At 38.9% G+C, this 19,482-nt stretch overlaps 1 protein-coding gene across 1 annotated transcript; it reads left to right on the top strand.

The window, feature by feature from the left end:
• The first annotated feature begins 16,057 nt into the window (after positions 1-16,057).
• pou3f4.S (POU class 3 homeobox 4 S homeolog) lies at positions 16,058-17,328 on the top strand. Its single transcript, NM_001092878.1, is given in 1 exon segment — positions 16,058-17,328. A coding segment is annotated over 1 exon segment (1,071 nt). The 5' UTR covers positions 16,058-16,160; the 3' UTR covers positions 17,232-17,328.
• The last annotated feature ends 2,154 nt before the right edge of the window (positions 17,329-19,482 follow it).

Below are 19,482 nucleotides of genomic sequence, written 5' to 3'. Positions count from 1 at the left end.
CACACCACCTAATATCTCTGTGCTCCTCAATAAATCAAGGCAAAGTACGAAACGAGTGAGCAAATAATAATAGCAATTTAGAACAAACATTGCATTGACGGCCTTCCCATATACCCAATTAACTGAGCATTTTGGTGTTGATATCATCTGGGGGGAAATTACCTCCGAAAGTAATATTATAACTGATCCCTAAGCTTAAAAAACAAGATTTTTAACAGATGTTAACACCAAATTTACACAATTAAATACAACCTTATGTGTCTATGTGCGTTGGTGGGGGGGACTATTAATAGCCTTTTATTTAATTAAACTACTTTTTCAGGCCTTAACCTTCAGTACCCATAATACATTGTTTTATCCACAATGCTTTGCATTGAACTATCATTTTAAATGGGAACTATCTTGAAAACTAGATTTTAATATGTTTCATCCCACCAAACAAGCTTTTTTAAATTTTAAAACATTTAAATACAATCAATTGCATCTCTCTATATGTAGGCTTGGCATTTAAGTTAACAGAACACTGTAAATATGGGCCCTTTGTAATTTAGTTCGAGACAATGTAGCCGTTTATTGAATCAGGGTCCATTTGCATTGTGAACATGCTTTCTCAGACCAACAATGTTTACCTCTGGGTGACCTGCAGGTGCTGAAAGCTCATAAAAAATAAGGTAAGAGGTACCAGATGGATTGGTGCATGTTCTCAGGCAGGAGCATGTGATGCATGTACTGGGATGTACTGGACAGCAATGCTATTAAAGGAGCAATGCAAGTTTAAAGGGGAACTATCGCAAAAATAAAAATGTAATATAAGCTTCGGCATACTACAATAAGAAGTTTTCTAAATATATTCAATTAAAAATACTGTACCATTTCTGAAATAATCAAGTTTATTTTCATTATCCCTCTCTCAGAATCAGTTTCTCCTCACTCTCTCTTCATACAGAAGTTGGGTGTCATATATACAAAATACATATTTAGATCCAATATATCTTATAGGGGGGCTCCTTTTGCCTAGATCACTCTATTAAAATTACCAGACATCATGTCTCTCTACATGCAGGATTTGTGCAAAAGGCAGTTATTTTGTTAGATTTTGTTTGTACTTGAATCAGTTATTTGAGTGAGCTCAAACACATCTGCTAGGAAAGGGGAGCCCCCCCCCCCATAAAATATAATGGATCTAACTGTCCATGAATATCTGACACCCAACTGCTCAGTGGAGATCCTGGCCCCTCCGCAGCCCGAGGCAGCAGCAGTTGCTGCTGCCCCCCCCTCCCCTGGAAATTCGCTCTTAAAGTACCAGGAGCAGCATTTTTGCTGCCCCTGGTACCTAGTGGGTCGCTGCCGCCTGAGGCGACAGCCTCAACTCGCCTCATTGGCGAAGCACCCCTGCAACTGCTGCATGAAGAGAAAATGAAGAGAAACAGATGCTGAGTAGAGATGTCGCGAACTGTTCGCCGGCGAACTTGTTCGCGCGAACATCGGGTGTTCGCGCTCGCCGGAAGTTCGCGAACGTCGCGCGACGTTCGCCATTTTGGGTTCGCCATTGTTGGCGCTTTTTTTTGCCCTCTCACCCCAGACCAGCAGGTACATGGCAGCCAATCAGGAAGCTCTCCCCTGGACCACTCCCCTTCCCTATAAAAACCGAAGCCCTGCAGCGTTTTTTCACTCTGCCTGTGTGTGCTGAAGAGATAGTGTAGGGAGAGAGCTGCTGCCTGTTAGTGATTTCAGGGACAGTTGAAAGTTTGCTGGCTAGTAATCGTTTTGATACTGCTCTGTTATTGGAGGGACAGAAGTCTGCAGGGGTTTGAGGGACATTTAAGCTTAGGTAGCTTTGCTGGCTAGTAATCTACCTTCTACTGCAGTGCTCTGTATGTAGCTGCAGTGGGCAGCTGTCCTGCTTCTGATCTCATCTGCTGACTGCTGCAATAACAGTAGTCCTTGTAAGGACTGCTTTTATTTATTTTTTTGTTGTTTTACTACTACTACTACTACTACTACTACTATAAGAGCCCAGTGCTATTAGTCTAGCAGTGTTGGGGAGTGGGACTGGTGTGCTAATCTGCTGCTCCTAGTAGTTCAGCAGCACCAACTTTAATTTTTTTTTTTTAATATTCATTTTTTTTTATTTTACTTTTTTTTATTTTACTACCGCTGTAGTAGTGTATAAGTTGACCTTTTAGGCATTATTTGCCCTGTAGGCATTTTTTGCCCAGTGTGTTATTCAACCAACTGCCATCTAGCTGTGTGACCTTGTTCACATTCTGTCTAAATATCCATAATATTACCGTCTCCAGAAAAAACACCGGAGTGACTTTTTTCAAGCAGCCATAATATATTTTACGTAATCCGTATCCACCGCTGTAGTAGTGTATACGTTGACCTTGTAGGCATTATTTGCACAGTGTTTTCTTCAACCCGCCATCTAGCTGTGTGAGCTTGTTCACATTTTGTCTAAATATTGATAATATTATCGTCTCTAGAAAAACCACTTGAGTTACTTTTTTTCAAGCAGCATTCATATATTTTACGTAATCCGTATCCACCGCTGTAGTAGTGTATACGTTGACCTTGTAGGCATTATTTGCACACTGTTTTCTTCAACCCGCCATCTAGCTGTGTGACCTTGTTCACATTCTGTCTAAATATCCATAATATTACCGTCTCCAGAAAAAACACCGGAGTGACTTTTTTCAAGCAGCCATAATATATTTTACGTAATCCGTATCCACCGCTGTAGTAGTGTATACGTTGACCTTGTAGGCATTATTTGCACACTGTTTTCTTCAACCCGCCATCTAGCTGTGTGAGCTTGTTCACATTTTGTCTAAATATTGATAATATTATCGTCTCTAGAAAAACCACTTGAGTTACTTTTTTTCAAGCAGCATTCATATATTTTACGTAATCCGTATCCACCGCTGTAGTAGTGTATACGTTGACCTTGTAGGCATTATTTGCACACTGTTTTCTTCAACCCGCCATCTAGCTGTGTGAGCTTGTTCACATTTTGTCTAAATATTGATAATATTATCGTCTCTAGAAAAACCACTTGAGTTACTTTTTTTCAAGCAGCATTCATATATTTTACGTAATCCGTATCCACCACTGTAGTAGTGTATACGTTGACCTTGTAGGCATTATTTGCACACTGTTTTCTTCAAACTGCCATCTAGCTGTGTGTATTATCGTTTCCAGAAAAACCAACTGAGTTTTTGTTGTTGTTGTTTTTTTAAAAATAATGCCAGGCAAAGGCAGGCCGCCACGCAGAGGCCGTGCTAGGGGCCGTGCTGCTATGCAATCCTGTGGCCCTAGCAAATTGCCCAGTTTTAAAAAGCCAATGACCCTGAACTCCCTGGCAAAAAATGACTATTTTCAGCATTTATATGGCATATTTTTTCTGGCAACTGTGCTTCAGTGGCTGCAACCAAAAAAACTGGGCAAACAATGTCTACAAGGTCAACGTATGGCGAAAAATTACTATTTTCAGCATTTATATGGCATATTTTTTCTGGCAACTGTGCTTCAGTGGCTGCGTCCAAAAAAACTGGGCAAACAATGCCTACAAGGTCAACGTATGGCAGTTGTTTAAAGAGAACAGTAGATTACTAGCCAGCAAAGCTACCTAAGCTAAAATGTCCCTCAAATCCCTGCAGACTTCTGTCCCTCCAATACAGAGCAGTATCAAGCAGATTACTAGCCAGCAAACTTACTATCATCTGTCCCTGAAATCACTAACAGCTCTCCCCCTACACTATCTCTTCCAAGCACACACAGGCAGATTTTTCAGATACATTTTTGCCCTTGATCCCCCTCTGGCATGCCACTGTCCAGGTCGTTGCACCCTTTAAACAACTTTAAAATCATTTTTCTGGCCAGAAATTTTTTTTTTAGATGTTAAAGTTCGCCTTCCCATTGAAGTCTATGGGGTTCGCGAACCGTTCGCGAACCGCTCGCATTTTTGCGCAAGTTCGCGAATATGTTCGCGAACTTTTTTTCCGACGTTCGCTACATCCCTAATGCTGAGAGAGGGGTAATAAAGATAAACTGAATTATTTCAGAAACGGTGCATCATTTTTAATTGATTGTATTTAGAAAGTTTCTTAATTAAGTATGATGAAGCTTATATTCAATTTTCATTTTTGAGATAGTTCTCCTTTAAGGAGAACATTTCGTTGTGCTCTTTCAGACTGCCACCTCTGGGAAATGATTCAGTCTAAAGTTTTTGCAGTGAAAATGTCTGACGGTGGGGCCATGTCCTAGTGGCCCCTGAGTAAATCCCCTTTTTTGTCAATTTATTAAAGTTTTGGAAGTTCCAAAAATGTGAGTAGTCACACCAAAAAAAACCAAGCAGCCCTAACCACTTGTATATTGTAATAACCCTACAAAGTTCTGGGAGCAAATGTCAGGGGCCAGTGCAGCTGCTCTTTGCTATGCACCAGTGAGCAAGAGAACAAAAAATGCTGGTTCTTATAGAATTGAGGATATTGGGGAGAAAAAAAGCAGAAAACATCTGCTGCTGTGTGTTTTAATCTGTTCTGGTATTACAATTGTTGCCCTTTTTTTTTTTTTTTTGAATAATTAAAACAAAGTAACAATCTCAATAGGGCACAACCCAACCCCAATCAAATACAAAAAAAGTATATTTCTGTAATAGCTTAGCACCCCTTATAGAAATAGCAAACTCTCCAGGTTTTTCACTAATTATTGTAGGAGCACCTACACTATGTGGAGAAACTGGGAGGGTGGCACTGGTATAGCACTGGGCACCGACAGCTGCCTGCCTGCCTCTGAAACAATTGCAGCTTCCTTTAATTGTACTGAGGAGCATTAGCCTCTGCCAAGCACACTGTCCCAGCCTATATAATAACCACTGGCAGCTTCTCAATCACACTCTAATCACTGGCTAATTGCTGCTTCTCACATTCTCACTGCCTACAAAATGTACAGCGCTGTATCACTACCAGACTTTTTGTAGCAAGCGATTCACCAGTTAAACTGGCAAACCTTGCTCCTGAAAATCAAATACATACATATATAGATTTTATTATTTCACTTTTTGTTCCTCTTTGTTATGTTACTCTTACCAAAAAACAAGTATATATCTAAATATATATATTTATTTATTTATATATATATATATATATATATATATATATATATATATATATATATATATATATATATATATATATATATATATATATATCACACACCAAAGAATTATATAGATTATATAGATTTTATTTTATCACTTTTTGTTACTCTATGTTATGTTACTCTTACCAAAAATCAAGTAAATATATATATATATATATATATATATATATATATATATATAAATCACACACCAAAGAATTATATAGAGAGAGCACTTAAAAAGTTAATTTATTATCTTTTATTTCGTTGTACTTTGTTTTAATTCGTGGAAGAATGGTGACGTGTTGCTGTTTAGCTCGGCTTTGTAGATGGAATGCTAATAAGAGGTAGGTGGTCTCAGAATAAATAATGCAGGTATGAGCCAAGGAAATAATATGTAAATTAAGAGCTAAAGATAATGTAGCTTTTTGGAATTTGAGGACAGGGTTACAGCAGCGCTGATGAATCATGTTGCAGAATGCTGTGTTTAAATCGTTCATGCCATGGAAGGGGACAGAAAATGATACATTTGAATAATTCAATAAAAATACAGGAAAGAAAATGCATGGCGCTTTGCACGTGCTAATGTGCCCCTGAGCTTTAGCGCCTTTCAAAAGTGTATGTATTATTGTCTTGTATACGATCGGAGACTTATTCGGAGGCTTTATTCATTTGCTGCCAGCAAATGAATAAGCCCCGTCACACTCTTTTAACCTAATTTAGAAAGGTCGTGCAAAAGGGCACTGTACTGAATAAAGATCAATGGGGTTAAATACTGCCAACTGCCTACTTGGGTTCTAATAGCCACCCTATTTCTTGCCATAACAAAATGATGAATAGGAGTATTCCTACTGACATCCAAATAAACTTAGTGATAGAAATGATAGGATTACTGGAAGAATATATACTGTTAATTATATCATTGCTAAAATAATAAAACGAAATAATGAATGAACTATGAATAGAATAATATTTATGACTAATTAGAATGCCTTGTTAGCCCCCTGAATTCGTATACACCTACAGGCAGGTAATATCTCAATATCATTATATATAGAGACACTAGTTAGATAACAAGAGGGAATAGCAACATTTTATTCAAATATGTGAAGATCAAATACGATTGACAGTAAACAGAACATAACATTCAAGGGAATGTCAGTCCAAAAAAAAAAAATTTTTGCCTATTAAAAAAAATAACATAATTCTAAGTAACTTTGCAATATACATTTATTGCATTTTTTCTATGGTATTAAGTAATTTGTACATGTATGTATGTGTGTTGCTATTGAAAGCAGTGTTTGTCTCTTTTTTAGTCTCTGTCTTGATGGCTGAAACAATGTAAGACAAGGTAGCTGATTAACAGAACTGTCTTTGTTGGGGAACAATATATATATATATCTCTATATCTATATCTATATCTATATATATATAGATATAGATATAGATATAGATATAGATATAGATAGATATATATAGATATATATAGATATATATAGATATATATAGATATATATATATATATATGACTTTTGCCACATTGTTTAAAAAGTAACAACCAAGAGTTAACTACTGCCTTCAATAGCAATTATTTTTACAAATAACTTTAAAAACACTGAACATTTTTAATAAATAAATATTGGAAAGTTGATTAGAATTATGTTTTATTAGGCAATTTTTTTATTTTGGGGTTGACTTGCCCTTTAAGTAGTGTTCCAGTATATATGACTATATACGGATATAATATAAGTGATGTTAATATTAATAACATAAGGCCTAAATGAGAGAGGGAGCGAATTACCTGGCAAGGCAAATGTCTGTACATCTATTGATACATAACCAAGGAAAGCGCATTGTGCGACTCAAGCAGCGCAACAAGTGATCGGTATTTGCGGCCATAATTCTCTGGTTGAAATGGATAACTGGGAAGGCAAATTCTTACCCTCTTTTGAGGATTAACTCATTCTCACTTTGCAAATCGACAGTATTTGTGAGAATGATTTGTCGGTCCGATTTGGTTTGAAGAGATTCACTGTGTACTGGACAGGCGTGATACTGTTTCTATATATTGGAATGGGATGAAGTAGATTAGTTCTGTGCTATTGTGTTGTGTTGCTAATGGGTGACAGGTCTTTGAGGCTCTTTATAATATATATTATGGAATAAAGAAGGACAGGAGTAATAAGTAGTGCCTTGTGGGACATTAATGGGAGAGCTATATGTTGTGGCATTATGGAAGCAATGTAGTGGCAGTTGAAAAGCAGAATAGTGGCAGTCGCTCTGTACAATGTGGAAGTGAGGGGAAAACTGATTTTATTGAAAAACTATGAAAGCCCAAAACTGTCCAAAATCTTGCCTCTATGTGCCCAGAAACGTTGTCTAAACACTAGTTGCTAATATTAGCCATATTCCAATGTCTTATTATTATTGATCTTCAAAAAAAAAACGCAAAGACATTACATAATGTAAGCGCAAAAGTTACATAATGTCCAATACTTGTGATGAGTGTCAGTATTTAAAGAACAGAGCATATTAATGGACTGCGGGATTATGAGGTAAATTAGCAGTAAAGTCCAACAAAAGCAAAAATTGGGAGAGATTTACTGTTACTTGAAAAAGAGGAGCCCAAATGATGTATAAAAGTAGAAAATTTTTAGGACATAAGCCTGACGCATTTGGTGCTAAGGGTGGGCACTTACTCATAGGCTGTTGAGTGGCAACTTCTCAATCACACTCTAATCAAAGCAACAGCCTATGAGTAAGTGTCCACCCTTGCCACAAAACGCGTCAGTCTTAATTATGTCCTAAATAAAGATCTTCTACTTTTAATACCTCATTTGGGCTCTTCTTTTTCAAGTAACAGTAAATCTCTTCCAACTTTTGCCTTTGTTTGACTTTGCCAAATTATATGGCCCATGGACTGGCGGCTGATTAAACTGATTTTTTGACCTACTTCACTTTATGAGACAAGAATTTATATGGAATTTTGGATAATTACCTAATTAGTAGAACTGCACACCACAGCAATATAGTAAATAGAGTAAAGATTTGTATACTGTGGATTTATGTGTGGTGTCTGTCTATCATGTGAAAATATGGGGGTGGCAGATGAGTGGTAACTGGACACTGTTGCATTATGGGAGCTTCAGTTTAGAAATTGCTCTGTAAATTGTCGGATTATTGGAAGGGTCAGATTAGCAGTAGCTCTGTATAATATGGGATTTTATGGAGACAGCGAGTGAGTGGTAGTTCAGTATGGGATTATGAGGGGAGCATAACTGTAGGATTATGGGGCAGCAGATTAGTTCTAAATAAAGTTTTTTGGACTTTGAATATGGTGGGTAAAAGAAGCGATCGTTTGGAAGTGAGACTATCGCTCATTTGGATGAAGCCATTCAGCAAAACGCGTCAGCGATAGGACGAGAGTGTGGAAGCGGCAGCCGGTGACCCGAGGAAACTACACTGGACTAAGGCAAATGCATCGGATGGTTCAGTTACGCAAAGGACTTGGAACAATATACTGGCAGATCTGGACTGGAAGTCAAAATAGGCCCTGGAATTCCAAGTATAGAGAGGCCAAAACAGCTCCCACCAGCCCACTAAATAGTGACTTTCTATGGCATCTTATGGCAGCCCCTCTGGCATTTGCCAGAACCCACAGATTGCCAGTCCGGGCCTGTATACCGGAATGCCACATTGGTTTTAAAGCCATTTTATTGGAGGAATGCTTGTGAGTGCAATTTTGAATTATTTATTAAAAATAACCCATCCACACATGTTACTTCCTTTTTACCCAATAAAGTTTTAAGAAGAATGAAAGCGGACTGAGACGCTCAAATTACATATGCCTGTGTCAACTTACTTCTTGTAAGTATAAACACCTGCCAGACACACTAGGATCGGAGTGTGGGCTTCTGTGCAACTACAACTCTAAACATCCGGGGTGTCAAAACTTGGATCTATAAATAAGGACTATAGCCGAAACACCTCTAGCACCACTTAAGTTACAGACTTTTACACTGGTTAAATATTAACTCCTGATGGTGGTGCATGATTTTTAAGTATAAATTATTCACATGTGGGTATATTTGAACATTGTTCACTAAAAATATAATTTATTTTGAAATACTGCACTATATATATTTTATTTGTTTTATTCCACCTCAAAACCTTGTGGTTTTTGAGAAATACAGGAATCTGTTGTGGAAATTGTCTTTTTTTGAGGGTGGAGGAGAACCCTGCTGATTTCCCGATTGGGGGAAAAACGTTTCGTTCTAGAGGATCGACTACTTAAGCAAAGGGTTAAAACCTGTGCCGATGCAAATAAGCGGAATTAAGAACTTTTCCCTAAGTAAATGAATAATGGGGGGGGGGTCTGACTGATAAAAGATGCAAGTTAAATTGCAGGGGGCTCCTACTATAGCACCTGAGCAATCTATTGTACAAGTCACTGTACCTAATCAGCACCCACTGCTCCCACTGGCACCCTACTGCCCTTCTGTACTATACTTACTGAGTTGATTTTGTCCTTTCCTGAGCACATAAAATCGCCTCAGGTTGATTATTCACCTTGAAGTAGGCGATTACCCTTTAGACACTGTATTTGTGTATACTAGATGTGTGTGTGTGTACATGTGTATATGAATACAGTGCAACTCACACACACACAGGAGAAACCCTTGACTGCTCAGTAGAGAGGAGGAGTGTGTTTATACAGGACACTGAGTAGCCGTTGGTTACTGATTTATAAAAGTTCTGGTGAGAGTGACTCTGCTGCATTCCGCTCAGGCACCAAAATCCAGTGCAACATGGGGGCAATGCCTTGTGCTCTACTCTAGTCGGGACAGAAACAACCAACGGGAATGAGCCAGAGGAGTAAATGGTTCCAGCTCCAGCCATTCTCCCTGCACTTGTTCCACCCCAGTGAGTGCAAGCCCAGCAGCCCAGCAGCTCATTGTATCAGCAATAGACCTCAGGCTTCTCAGGGCACTGGCATTGTGCTCTCTCCATACTCTTGTTCCCATCCAAGCCAACCCCTTGTGTCCTGCTTCCCAGTGAACTTGTGCTGGAGGTGAAAGTCCCTCTATACATGTCTTGCGACTGACAGCAGCACCGACAGCTCTCTGCTCTCACATTCCTGCTGAATGAAACAATCACACACAAGCGCACTGCAGCAATCACTCAGCGACTGCAGGGCACAACACATACACAATATAGAAGCCAGGGATGAATGGATGGATGAGTAGAGAAAGAGGCAATTTATAGATACATAGCAGAAAACAGAAAAAGATGATAGATAGATAGATAGATAGATAGATAGATAGATAGATAGATAGATAGATAGATAGATAGATGATAGATAGATAGATGATAGATAGATAGATAGATAGATAGATAGATAGATAGATAGATAGATAGATGATAGATAAATAGATAGATGATAGATAGATAGATAGATAGATAGATAGATAGATAGATAGATAGATAGATAGATAGATAGATAGATGATAGATTGATGGATAGATGGATAGATAGATTAGATAGATAGATAGATAGATAGATAGATAGATAGATAGATAGATAGATAGATAGATAGATAGATAGATAGATAGATAGATGATAGATAGATGATAGATAGATAGATAGATAGATAGATAGACACTTTATGGAAAATGTAGATAGATGATAGATAGATAGATAGATAGATAGATAGATGATAGATAGATAGATAGATAGATAGATAGATAGATAGATAGATAGATAGATGATAGATAATAGATAGATAGATGATAGATAGATAGATAGATAGATAGATAGATAGATAGATAGATAGATAGATAGATAGATAGATAGATAATAGATAGATAGATAGATAGATAGATAGATAGATAGATAATAGATAGATAGATAGATAGATAGATAGATAGATAGATGATAGATAATAGATAGATAGATAGATAGATAGATAGATAGATAGATAGATGATAGATAGATAGATAGATAGATAGATAGATAGATAGATAGATAGATAGATAGATGATAGATAGATGATAGATAGATAGATAGATAGACAGACAGACAGACAGACAGACAGACAGACAGATAGATAGATAGATAGATAGATAGATAGATAGATGATAGATAGATGATAGATAGATAGATAGATAGATAGATAGATAGATAGATAGATAGATAGACACTCACTTTATGGAAAATGCATCATTAACAGTTTGACTGTGTTTATGCAGTGGGGTATTGTTACTGTATAATACATGGGGGGGGGCATTAGTGTTAGAAATGGCCCCTAAGGCGAGAGGGCTAGTCAGTGTTACTCCAGGCTTCAGCAAGACTCATTAAACCCCCCAGACACAGGCACACACGGTATGACCCCTGAGAGATCATCTATAATATTCTTATTGTGACGCTTTTTAGCGAAACGTTAGCGAAAATGAAATAAACGCAAATCTGCCATTTTTTTTTTTTTTTGTAACAGTATCTTCACTGCGAGTTCTTTCTGCTGTGTCCAGACGGGGTCATCTATTGAAAAAAAGTCTTCTTTTATTCTGTGCAGGGCAGGGGATTTGTGACCATGGTCCCCCTTTATTCCTCTCTCTATGGAAACCCAGATCCTGGGGAGAAATATGCGAGGCTGAATAAAGGAAAGCAGCAGAAAGAACCGCTTGAGAAGCGCATCTGTTACACTTGGGAAGTTAGACTGACAGCACACAGCTACAGAAACCTCTCCTCGGCTTATTAGTGCAGAACGGAATAAGGGGAGCAGCACACAACCTCAAATATTACAGCCACAATTGGGGGGAGACATGCAGGCATGATGTGAGCCCAGATACATGTGTATTAACAAACCTATACTTAACGCATGAAGTTCATCAGATGAAACATAGCCCAAATCATTATATCAAATCCCCATCCCAGCCTGGAACATAATAAATGCGCACCTTGCAGGGTGGAATACACAGTCAGAAGCACTATATACATACAGCTCACACTCACAGTCTATAACATAGAGACAAATAGGTTATACAACCATAGCTCAAACCCTGTAACAATCAGACTAAAACATAACATAAACCCATGCATGCAGGCAGAAACATTAGACACAACTCACAGTCTGTGACATAGAGGTAAAATAACATTTATACTCAAGTCATAGTTTGTAATATACAAGCAAAAAAAAGTGAGAACACCTCACATACAAGCATTGCACCATCACCCTTCAATGACTGCAAATATAGGCAGAAACCTAGAAAAAAAAACTTCAAACAATATATAAATACACCTAGAACTGCTAGGTGGAGATTGAGATATAAAGTACACTTTGCAGACTGTAACATACCGGCAAAAACGATACAGAAACATTCTAGATTTAGAAGCCTGCAACAGCTAATTCCACCTGGAACACAGAACAGACATCAGAGCCTCTAACATAGTCAGACTACAAACCTTTATTGCTTATAAAATAGTAGTATATATAATATAACATAAAAGAAACAGATCCAAAACATCACAGAAACCAGTCTGGAACATACTGACTGTATAGCAGTAAGCTTTCTGCAGTGCTACACAACCAAACATATCTGTCTGGAATTTGGACATTTTTGTTTTCTAATCCAAAATATCTACAAAAAAAAAAAGAAATAGGAGCGTGAAACTACAGATTTCAGAAACTGGAGAAAAACACACTTCACTGCCTGTGCATCCTACAATCAGAACAAAACCACATACTGGAACACACAGGAATGGGAATAGTGTTATAATATCCCACTGGAAGTTGACATTTATTGTACAGGCATAGATATACAAATGCAGGTGTGAAAACAAGCGAGACTATATACAAATAAAGAGTAGAACACAAGCTAGAACATAAAGGAAGAAATATATACAAATACAGACTAGAACAGAAGCAGAGAAATTATGCAAATTCAGTCTAGAGCACAACCTAGAACACGCAGACAGAATTATTTTAAAACTTATGTCATAAATGTTGAATTAGAGTTATTAAAAACTCATAATTAATCAGTCAGGAACGCACAACTTACAACATACTAGTTCTGTCTTTAATAGCAGTAAACAGTGTTCCCAATGGCACAATAAAGTAAACCTTCAGCATAACACTCTGTTTACACTTTAAAAATAATGCTATAACAAGCAGAGGTCTTACAATAAATAAACAATTGTTTCAGAATAAATTGAAACAATTGCTCGAAAAAGAGCTTACAATCTAAAAATGCAAACTGAAATCTAAACTTCACATTCCAACTTGGAAAGGATAAGGACAATCGTCCTAAAGTCCAGAAACGCACATCAGAGAATCTTTCTCTAACTCAGCATGAGATAATTTTTTGGGTGATAATATAATGACCTTGCCATTCTTGATTGGCACATATAAAGCGTTCACATGCCCACCTGCAATATCCACCTATAAGCATACTCCAGACACTCAGCCTATTGCATGAGAACATCAATAGCACAGCCAGGACCCCAATCTCCATCTCACTCTATTACACATATAGACTCTTTCTGGGAAGTACAGGGTGAAGCACACAGATACTACAGCACCCTATGCAATCCCTACAAAAGCAGAGGATGAATATATATTATGTAAAACTAGTACCAACTAACTGCCCTAGTGAGTCACATTCCACAGCAAATACAAGGGGAAAGCTGGAAACACCTAAGCGCAAACTAAAACGCATTTATGTAGAGACTGCATCATAATCAAGCTAATAAGAATAAGCCAGTCCAAACCACTCAGCCTCCACCAGCCCAGATACCTACTCATAGATCTATAGGCCGAGCTGAAGGCACCACCCAATATAAGGGATGGCAAGATGTAAAAAAAAAACTGATTCCCTGGAGCTGCTAAGAGAGTCACTTCTTTCCCAGGCTGAGAGAGTATAATAAGCAATAGGGAGGAAGGGTCCTGCCAAAGGCTTCTATCCCCTAACAGCGATGGTAATTTCGGCCCAGATTTGTCAGCAGGGACATGAATAAGCATTGAGTCCCATATACAGAGGGATCAGCAATGGCACAGTCAGACTGGACTCATATAGGAGGCAATGGAATATATAGGAACAGCTTTACAACCTTTCACAGATGAGGTTTTGTTTTGTTTTTGAGCGAAATATTTTATTTCCAATTGGGTATCATGATGTAAATGTTGAAGAAAAAATATATATATATGTATATATATATATTTTTTTTTTTTTATTTATTTATTTATTTTTAAAAATTTTTGCTAAAATCACACACACAAATATACATATGTATGTATAACTGTATTTGTAAAGCGCTGCAGCGCTATACTATGCATAAAAGTACAATATATATACAAGTAAACACGGGAAAGACAAATATAATAAATATTTACCGAATCATATCAGAACATGTGGTAAGAGACATAGTCTAAAGGAGGTCCCTGCCCTTTAGAGCTTACAATCTACATATAGTAAAATGTAACCAGATATGGATTATTATTTGCGAAAACAATGCGAATGACACATTTACAATCACATTTTATCGTCTCTAATATTATTCTAATTATTCTCCAGGCAAAAGTAAGTCTACAGGTTCCATAAATGTTACATTTTTTAACCCATTCAACTCAAACGAATAACTGTGCATTGCAAGATATAAGCAAATCCTCTGCAGATACAGAACAATTTCACTCTCAACTCACCTCCCCAGAGTGAGAATTATTATACAGAAACAAATGAGTGTACAGCAGAACAACTCACCTTACACTGGGCATATTGCCTTTCCATGGGCAAATCCTTCCTTTTCTTTCCTGCTGCTGCAGAATCGAACGCCTTAATGACTTGCTGCTCGCTGCTGCACTTCTTTTATTTCTGCTAAACAGATGAAAATGTATGCAAATTTAAATCAAGCTTAACCTAGGAGCTCTCACAATATAGTTAATGGAATTTCAAACCAATAAGAGGACTTGATGCAGTCTCATATAAGTGCAGATATAATTAGGCAGCGAGGTGACTTGGGATATTATGCAAGAAAAAGTCATTTTTGTAACTGGAAGGGGATTCTAAGAGGTATTAAACAAGGGTCTGGTTTCCACAGCCTGAGACAAGTTCTGTATCTGAGCTGGAGCTCTGAGCATTTACTTTGCAAGGGATTTAAACGTGGGACATTAAATGACATCAGTTATGATGAAGCAAAACTTGCCAGGATATGTTTCAGAATGACTGGAGCACTCTGGGCTAATGTAAAGGGGACACTTGCACTATTTGTGGATAGGAGTAAAAATGGGGATTGTCATAGAATAATATGTGTTTTAAAAAATAATCGTCCCTCTGCCTCTCTTGTCTTTTTTATCTGTATGTCCCGTTTAGCAAGGGAAGTCTGGTGGGAAATATGGTGGGAAATATGGTGTGTGCTGGGCTCAGAGGTAACATTTCCATTGGATCTCTATACAATATCATGTCTGTGTGTGGCTACTAGCTGGCCAGCTTGCCGGTCTGCCATTGGATTGCTGTAGACTATGGACATTCTTATCCTTAAAGAAGCATTTAGGATCGTACATAAGAAACATGATGGGAATGACCAGGGATCCATTTCTCCCAAGCGCAAGGGCAGAAGGCGCAAGAACGACGACGAGAGGCGCAACGTCCCCTTTGGGTGCACATTCATCATAATGATGGGACGACTTGTGAGCTGATGTTTTGGTTGTGGCATTGTGGCTGGCGAGTAACGAGTTAACAGTCGTTCCTGTGACCAATGGAGCCTCCAGCCTCGCTCACTTCCTCCTCAGCCACCTCTACTACTCGTGCCATTGCCAGGCAGCTGCGGGAGACGGGTCCCTCCTCCAGGAGGCCCATTGGCGGGAGATAAAGGTAAGCCTGCGCACGGGAAGGCTCCATTGGACGCCGCGCCTGTCATTCAAGCGCCGGCTGCTGATTTGGCTCCCGTGCCTTGTAGATGTCAAAGGCTTCTGAAGCTGCTCCCTTTGCCACATTACAAGTGGTCGGGGATCCGCAGCAGCAAGCATGGCCACGGCTGCCTCTAATCCCTACAGCATTCTCAGCTCCAGCTCCCTGGTCCATGCAGACTCTGCGGTCATGCAGCAAGGGAGCCCTTTCAGGAATCCGCAGAAACTACTCCAAAGTGACTACCTGCAGGGAATTCCCAGCAACGGGCATCCTCTCGGGCACCACTGGGTGACCAGTCTAAGCGACGCCAATCCCTGGTCCAGCCTAGCCAGCAGCCCATTGGACCAACAGGATATTAAGCCTGGGAGAGAGGACCTACAGCTGGGGGCCATCATCCACCACAGGTCGCCGCATGTCTCCCATCACTCGCCCCATAACAATCACCCCAACACCTGGGGGGCCAGCCCGGTTCACAACTCCAGCGGGCAACCTATCAATGTCTACTCCCAGGCCGGCTTTACGGTCAGTGGCATGTTGGACCATGGAGGGCTGACACCACCCCCACCCTCAGGCACCACTCAGAGCCTCCACCCTGTGCTCAGAGAAGCCACCGACCACGGGGACCTGGGCTCCCATCACTGCCACGACCATTCGGACGAGGAAACCCCGACCTCGGACGAGCTGGAACAGTTTGCTAAGCTATTCAAACAAAGGCGCATCAAGCTGGGCTTCACCCAGGCAGATGTTGGCTTGGCACTGGGGACCCTCTACGGCAACGTTTTCTCCCAAACCACCATCTGCAGGTTTGAAGCCTTGCAGCTGAGTTTTAAGAACATGTGCAAACTGAAACCTCTTCTAAACAAGTGGCTGGAAGAGGCCGACTCCTCCACAGGTAGCCCCACCAGCATCGACAAGATAGCGGCCCAGGGTAGGAAAAGGAAGAAGAGGACCTCCATTGAGGTGAGTGTCAAAGGAGTGCTGGAAACCCATTTCCTCAAGTGTCCCAAACCCGCAGCTCTGGAGATTTCCTCCTTGGCAGACAGCCTGCAACTAGAGAAAGAAGTGGTCCGGGTCTGGTTTTGTAACAGAAGGCAAAAAGAGAAAAGAATGACTCCTCCAGGAGACCCTCAGCAACACGAAATCTACTCTCACAGTGTGAAAACAGACACCTCCTGCAATGAGCTTTGACTGAGCCAGGGCTCAATTGGATTTTTAAAGGGTTTCTAACTTATATTTTGGCTTATGTGATTTAGGAGCTAAACGTTCCAAAAAAAAAAAAAAAAAATGAAATACCCTGGGCAATATATAACTGACAAATACATGCTGTTTACTCTACACAAGGTTCGTTCTTTTTGGTGCCCTACCAGAAAGGAGACATGCGTGCCTCTGATTAACCTCCCAGCGCCTTGGTTCCATCAGCTAAAATTTCAGGTGATTTTGTTTCACAATAGAGTAGATTTTATTTGCATATGGAGATTTATCGGGGATTTTTTTAAAGTCTAAGGTGTTTTACTACAACCTGTACACAATATTTGTGACAAAGAAAAAAAAAAAATACTTTGTGTTTCTCCAATCAAGCCCTATGGATAATCAATCATCCTTCCTTGTTTCATTTTATTTTCTTTTGCAGTGTTAGAAGCAGGTCTGGACTTGGAGTCAAAATAGGCCTGGGCATTCCAATTACAGAGAGGCCCAAACAGCCCCCACCAGCCCACTAAATAGTGACTATCTATGGCATCTTACAACAGCCCCTCTGGCATTGGCCAGAAACCACAGATTGCCAGTCCGGGCCTGGTTAGAAGGCGTACATGGATATATCTGTAGTTTCCAGACTCAATGGAGCATATCCTCATTATATTCATATAAATCATTATTTAACCAACTGGTGGATATAATCATTTCTGCATGCCATTTATTGGACAGTTACATTAATACTCAGTCTTACCATATCATTATGCATTGATATATTTCTTTTTTTTGTCTTTTTTTCCCCTCCTGCTTATTCTTCTGCTTTTAATTTTTTAAATAAACTGTCACCTTCCAAAAAAACAAAACAAAACAAAAAGGATAGATAATAGACATGCAGATGGCAACAGCATTGAAGTAGCTGTTACGTGATGGCAAGTGATGTGTTCTTACCTACTTAGGGTTAGTAGGGATGGTGGAAGAAGGTACTTTATGTAGTAAATACCAGTCTATATGGTAAATCGCCACTTTGAGGTTAGGCAAATGTACTCACTTCATCATCAGTCTGTACATTGGAGACATCGATTTAATTTTCTGTGCAATGTGTTCACTGTGAGCAGCCAGAGGGAATCTAAGCCGAGCCTGGCAGGCACCACTGATGCTGTGTAGGTTCCTCAGTGAGCGACAACTGTGAAGGGAAGGCTTGCACTTCACAGGTTACAGATTTGCACTAAGCATATACACTATTCCTTTCAAGATACAGGTATAGGATCCCTCATCCGGAAACCCGATATCCAGAAAGCTCCGAATTACGGAATGGCTGTCTCCCATAGACTCCATTTTATCCGAATAATCCAAATTTTCAAAAATGATTTCCCTTTTCTCTGTAATAATAAAACAGTAGCTTGTACTTGATCCCAACTAAGATATAATTAATCCTTATTGGAAGCAAATCCAGACTATTGGGTTTATTTAATGTTTAAATGAATTTCTAGTAGACTTAAGGCATGAAGACCCAAATTACGGAAAGATCCGTTATCCTGGAAAACCCCAGGTCCCGAGCATTCTGGATAACAGGTCCCATACCTGTACTTGTATTTCAGCCACTTTTATATTTTTGTTGTCAGTAAGCACACATAGTCTATAAGTATAATGCATTTCTATTCTGTGTATAGAATAGAAATGTTAGGTGTATTGGGGCCTATGATTTACTCGAGCACAGAGCTATTATCTAAATACAGACACATAAACACACTGTATAGAAAATAATAACACCAAGGCTTTAAGTGCGACTTTTATGTAGTAATAGGAAATCAGGTACACAAGTTTCTGTGTGTGTATATATAAATATATATATATAAATATATATATTTATACACACATTCGCACAGGCTTCCATATCTAAGGATCATTTTTAAAGTTGAGGTCCCAGGCCACCCTTATATGTTCTAGTCCTACAGTCCCAGAAAGCAGAATGCACTTCCATCTAATTCCACCATTTCTTTACCTTCCCATAATCGAGTCTTCTCTATTTGGAGCTATATGTCAGCCCCAGCAATCAAAAAAAAAAAAAAAAAAAGATTTCTGCCAACTTTATAAGTGTACAGTTTTGTATTATAAACCTTTTGGAAGTTATTAATTTAAAAAGAAAAAAAAATCATTTACTTTATTCATTTAGTAGCTGATGTATAATAAACACTATTTTCATTAAAGGTTGCTTTTTTCAACAATTTTATTCGAATTGCCTATTACA

This window comes from Xenopus laevis, chromosome 8S (genome assembly GCF_017654675.1).
Source record: "Xenopus laevis strain J_2021 chromosome 8S, Xenopus_laevis_v10.1, whole genome shotgun sequence".
NCBI lineage: Eukaryota > Metazoa > Chordata > Amphibia > Anura > Pipidae > Xenopus > Xenopus laevis.
Note: the sequence above shows the minus strand (reverse complement) of the source record. Positions and strands in the feature narration are given on the sequence as shown.